Source organism: Elephas maximus, chromosome 3 (genome assembly GCF_024166365.1).
Source record: "Elephas maximus indicus isolate mEleMax1 chromosome 3, mEleMax1 primary haplotype, whole genome shotgun sequence".
Lineage (NCBI taxonomy): Eukaryota > Metazoa > Chordata > Mammalia > Proboscidea > Elephantidae > Elephas > Elephas maximus.
The window spans coordinates 82,224,108-82,230,107 of NC_064821.1; the positions used below are offsets into that span (position 1 = coordinate 82,224,108).

Genomic DNA, 6,000 nt, shown 5'->3' on the forward strand with positions numbered 1-6,000 from the left:
AGTACCAAAGCCTATATTCTTTTTATTCATCTACAAGGCCAGAGAGAAAAGAAGCACAAGGATGAGCTAGCTTAAAGTCGAACAAAATCAGATACACAGAATGAAGGTTGTTAATAGTTGAGTCTGTGCTGGAGCCCCCTTCTCTCTGAAGAAGGTAGCCTAGTGCAAAGCTGCACAGTATAGGAGCAGGTATGGCTGTTCAAAAGATCTGCTCTCTAGGATCTTGACCTTTCAGATTAGTGACCTAGACCATCTTCATCTAAGTTCCTTTGACACTGCCAAGGGATCCCCAGACCCTGGTGGACGGCTCTGACTATATGGATCTGGCCTGGTTTCTAAGAGTCAGTTTCACATTTGGTGTGAGGGATTGAACAATAAAGTTAAATAACTAGAGCTACTTAATGACTCTAGAAGAAAGTGAAGATGGGATGTATGGAGTGGGGAGGAGCCGGAGTGGTGAGCCCTAGCTGTTTCCAAGGTTTCTTCCAGAGCCTCACAGGAAGATTAAGAACTATGATTCACTCACGTCCACCAGTCCTAACCAAGAAACAGGAGAACTTTCACCTAGGATGGAAATAAAGGATATTTTGTCAGAGGCCTAACGGGGTTGGGAGGGGGGGCAAGCAGGTAGGGCACAGCTTGAGGCGGGGTGCCAATTAGCTGTTTCTGTTGGCCATCACAGTTTCCGTTGCCACTTGAATGAGAGATCATTCAGCAATTTAATACTAATTGCCCTAGGCGTTATTTTCTGTAGTTAGGCCCCCGTTTTATAAATTATCAAGAGAAGGACTTAGGCCCAAGTTCAGGAAAGGTGGGAAAAAGGCAAGGCTTCAATTATTAAAAAAAAAGTTTGGGCCTGAATTTCAGTGGTCAAAAACTCACAATTTCCTTGGGAGTCAGAGAATCTGTTCATGCATCTTTCTCCCAAGTGGAGGAGAAGGGTCTTTTCTGTTCTAAAGCCCATCGGTCATGCTGTAAAGGTCCTAAGACTCAAGGAGGAACACGTGAGTTGTGAGGAAGTTGTTTGCCTCTAGCACTTTGTCCCCAGTTCTGTTGTTTGCCATCAACAGGGTGTCCAGTTACCAATCCAAAAGTGATCTTCAAGTTGGAGCAAGGACAAGAGCCATGGATGGTGGAGGGAGAGGATCCACGTTGGAGCTATCCAGGTGAGTGACAGAAAGCCAGGTAGATGGGAGCCTTTGGAAATTAGATTGCCATTGATCAGTGAGGGACAGATCTTTGAAATACTTCCTCAGACTCAAAACAACTCTATAAAGAAATGTGTGCTGATGCCTACCACTCAGTCCAGCTCTACAGAGGAGAAAAAGGCATGGGGCAAGAGGCCAGCAATGTTATACCAACACTCCACATAAAAAAAACCTCAGGAGTGGGGAATTATAACCCTCCCCAGCAATCTTTTTTTTTTTTTAATTAACTTTTATTGAGCTTCAAGTGCATGTTTACAAATCAAGTCAGATTGTCACATATAAGTTTATATACACCTTACTCCGTACTCCCACTTGCTCTCCCCCTAATGAGTCAGCCCTTGCAGTCTCTCGTGACAATTTTGCCAGCTTCCAACTCTCTCTATCCTCCCATCCCCCCTCCAGACAGGAGACGCCAACACAGTCGCAAGTGTCCACCTGATAAAAATAGCTCACTCTTCATCAGCATCTCTCTCCTACCCACTGTCCAGTCCCTTCCATGTCTGATGAGTTGTCTTCGGGAATGGTTCCTGTCTTGGGCCAACAGAAGGTTTGGGGACCATGACCGCCGGGATTCCTCTAGTCTCAGTCAGACCATTAAGTATGGTCTTTTTGTGAGAATTTGGGGTCTACATCCCACTGATCTCCTGCTCCCTCAGGGGTTCTCTGTTGTGCTCCCTGTCAGGGCAGTCATCGGTTGTGGCCAGGCACCAACTAGTTCTTCTGGTCTCAGGATGATGTAGGTCTCTGGTTCATGTTGCCTTTTCTGTCTCTTGGGCTCTTAGTTATTGTGTGACCTTGGTTTCTTCATTCTCCTTTGATCCAGGTGGGTTGAGACCAATTGATGCATCTTAGATGGCCGCTTGTTAGCATTTAAGACCCCAGACGCCACATTTCAAAGTGGGATGCAGAATGTTTTCATAATAGAATTATTTTGCCAATTGACTTAGAAGTCCCCTTAAACCATGGTCCCCAAACCCCCGCCCTTGCTCTGCTGACCTTTGAAGCATTCAGTTTATCCTGGAAACTTCTTCCCAGCAATCTTTTTTAAAGGGAGCAATGGATTTGGGATTTGTAGGGTTCTGAGAATAGGAGTGAAAGAATATGACTTCAGGAGCAAAGCAGCTTTCTGGGGACTAGTGTGTTAGTTAGATTGAAAGGGGATATAAAAACAGTACTTGTCAAAGCACTTTCATATACAGAAACTCAGCGAGAATAAAATGATAGTAAACAGACAGAATCTGTGCCTAGGATAAGAATGACTTGCCCGTGAATGACCTGCTGGTCATTTGTGCTCCTGGACTTACAAGTACATGAAAGAATGAATCCTAGCTGTAAAAAAGAATTGGAACCCTGTCTACAGATATGCCTCAGCTATGGTTTGGATGGGGTGAAAGGGCTGGAGATACAGGAATTCTCCTAAAAGGAATTGATGTTGTGCAGGGTGACTAAGAGGAAAAGAGATGTGAATGCGGGAAGTAGGAATATTCTAGGAATTAGATAGTGAAGACTCTGATCTGCCTCTTTGAAACCTAGTCTGTCCTCTGATACTTTCCCTTAATTCCTTGTCTCATTGTTCCTCTAGTTACCCTATCCCTTAACTAGATCTCCAAGATGGGCACTGTTCATTCTGTTAGCTAACCCTGGACTGAGCAACCTTTTGACTTCCTTTGTACCCTACCTCATATACCTTGTTCCTATTTTACTGTCTTCCTGTAGGTCACATATTAAACCATTTGTTCTGATTATTATCGTTTGCACGCATTTCCTCTTCAGCAGTTTTAGTCTTAGACAGAAAAATAAAGAATTTGTTTCAGAATGGAAGACTAGATTTGAAACCACAGAAGTTTCTTTCTATAACATGTTCATGGAAAAATTAACTAGGAATGTTTTATTGTACTCCTTTTAGAAGCTGACTGCCAACTTGTTGAGGAATCAGAGAGACACCAGGAAAGCAAAGACAGTTTTTTGAAGTCAGTTGCATTCACATTCAGTGAAATTCTGACTATGGAAAGACTCCACCATACTGTGAACACAAGTCTTAATCCTATGGTACAAAAATCATATAAATGTAAATCATGTGGGAAGAGTTTGCAACTTAATTTAAACCTACTTAATAGTGGTTATTCTGGAGAAAACTCTTATGAATGCAGTGAATGTGGTAAAGCCTTTAAAAACAAGTTTCATTTCATTAGACATGAAAAAAAACATGCAGGAATAAAAGCCTTTGAATGCAGTGACTGCGGGAAAGCCTATAGGAGGAAGACACACCTTGAAACTCATCAGAAAATTCATAATGGAGAGAGACCCTTTGTCTGCAGTGATTGTGGAAAAGCTTTTGTGCATAAATTTCAACTCGTGATCCACCAGAGGCTTCACACTGGAGAGAAACCTTATGAATGCAATGAGTGTGGGAAAACATTCACTTGGAACTCCTCCTTTAATCAACATGTGAAATCTCACACACTTGAGAACTCATTTGAATGTAAGGAATGTGGGAAGACCTTCAGGTATAGCTCATCCCTTTATAAACATTCTAGATTTCATACAGGAGAGAAACCCTACCAGTGTATTGTATGTGGCAAAGCCTTTGGCAACACATCAGTGCTTGTTACACATCAAAGAATTCATACAGGAGAGAGACCCTATGGATGTATTGAATGTGGCAAAGCCTTCATCAAGAAGTCTCATCTCCTTCGACATCAGGTAACTCACACGGGAGAAAAGCCCTATGAATGTAACAAATGTGGGAAAGCATTTTCCCAGAGGTCAAATCTGATTGTACATCAGAAAACTCATCTATAGTGTTCACTTTATAAACTTGAAAGTCTTAAATATAAGGTAATTCTTATTAAATAGCAGAGAATACATAGGAGAAGGCAACAATGTGAATGAATTTGGTTCCCATTTTTTTAAAAATCTCAATGCGAGCCATGTTCTGAAAGTAATATCAAAATTATTACAGAAAACATTGGATTATAAATAACAGAGCTTAGAAAGGATAATCAAGGAATCAATGAAGAATCATATTTATCGTTCTGATTTTTATTTTTTTAACCAATTATGTAATTACGCAAATGTGAGTGTAAAACATGTCATATATTATTAAAAATTTCTGAAATATCACCTTCTCTTCCAGTCCTAACAGTAAGCTGTATAATGGGTCAATTGAAATTAATCAGTAATTTCAATTAATAAATTGCATAGTAATAAATTTCAATTAATCAGTTGGAAAAAATGTGGTTTAATATGTAGTATGAAGTTCAGTGATATATTCATCCATTTGTTGGCACTTTTATTGGGCATGGCAGTGTTAATAACTCTTAGTCTCTTTAATTACAGAAATGAAAACTTATAAAACTTCTTGTAAAGTTTTCTTATGTATGTAAAACACCAAAACAATTTTAAAAATTAACAAGATATCTAATTGAGGAAAAGGAAGCACTTGTATTCTGTATTCAGTTCAGGAAAAGAAGTATTTAAATAAGTATGTAAATAAAACATTTGCACTTCAAATATTCCTGTTCTTTTCCATTGGTGTGTCTACATAATATATAACCATAGCTCAGGTAGTATTTGGGGGTGTCTTCTGTGTTTGAGTTTAAGAAAGTAGGGTGCTATGATACTTTGCAACTTTTAGGGAGAGATATTTTGGGGTTCTTTTTCAGATTTTGGTTTTGTTCGGCTGTTTAAAAAAAATTGATACAGGTTTAGCTCCTAGGAGTGCCTGGAATTATTTAACTCATGGTGACCTGATGTATATCAGAGTAGAATTGTGCTTTGTAGGGTTTTCAGTGGCTGATTTTTCAGAAGTAGATTTCCAGGACTTTCTTCCAAAGCACCTCTGGGCCGACTCGGCATTAACCGTTTTCACCACCCAGGGACTCACAGACATCATCAATCAAGATGTTTGAAAAGAGTAAGTTTTTCTGCTTAGCAAGTTCACTTTGGATTGTGACATTTTTTAAGTTCTACATATCTTTTATAAAGATGAGTCAGCCATTATTTAAGGTAAAGTTTTTATTGCTCTCCACAATGTTCCTTAATAATGTCAAAAGCCTTTAAGCCTTTTCTTAAGTGATGAGAGAACATACGTTCAGCATTGAGCTTAAACCTAAATTCAGAAATCAAGTCTTTTCCTTTCAAGCTTAAACTCAGTTATAACTATGTTGCATTATTTTTCTTTATCATTAGCCATTTTCTGAAGAGTACTGTTGAGTGGCAATTAACAATAACAGCAATGTTGAATAATAACTTAAATGATAGTGCTTTTTTGAACATGCATACTAGAACTTAAAGAGCTAAATTAAATCTTTCAAAGTTATTTTATGAGGCTATATACTAATTTCACTTATGCAGTCATTCTAAAATTTCTGGAACCTTCTTTGTTTTGGAATTGTCTGCAGAATCAGTTTGCCAGACACACAGGATAATCTTAAGTATTTATACTCACATGACTTGCCTTTTTTCAGTTCAACTCTTATTTCCTCCATGAAGTCCTCTTTTTGCCCTACCTAATGCTTTTTTTTTTTTTTTTTGTTTAATGCTTACCATTCCTACCCTTCTCCCTCCCTTTCCACTGCTGATGCCCCTTATCTGAGAAACTCCAAACTGTAGTTAAGACTGAGGAAGTGGACACCTTTTAGAAAAGGGCAGTGCAGCTTTGAAAGAACAGCTTTGTAGTCAAGATGACAAAAAGTATGCAGTGGTCTACTTCAGCTCAGTGGGAATAAGGTGGAGCTGGGGGTGTTAACTGCAGTATGCAGTGGTCTACTTCAGCTCATTGGGAATAAGG

General features: G+C 39.3%; 1 protein-coding gene across 8 annotated transcripts in view; it reads left to right on the plus strand.

Moving 5' to 3' along the window:
* Positions 1–5,199, plus strand: part of ZNF684 (zinc finger protein 684) — a 28,408-nt gene extending 23,209 nt beyond the window's left edge. For all 8 annotated transcript variants that reach the window (XM_049878916.1, XM_049878914.1, XM_049878917.1 and 5 more), the window contains 2 exons: positions 1,071–1,166; positions 3,115–5,199. In XM_049878916.1, the coding sequence (XP_049734873.1) occupies positions 1,071–1,166; positions 3,115–4,010 (992 nt within the window). In that variant the 3' untranslated portion in view covers positions 4,011–5,199. The remainder of the gene's footprint in view (positions 1–1,070; positions 1,167–3,114) is intronic.
* Positions 5,200–6,000: the final 801 nt, after the last annotated feature.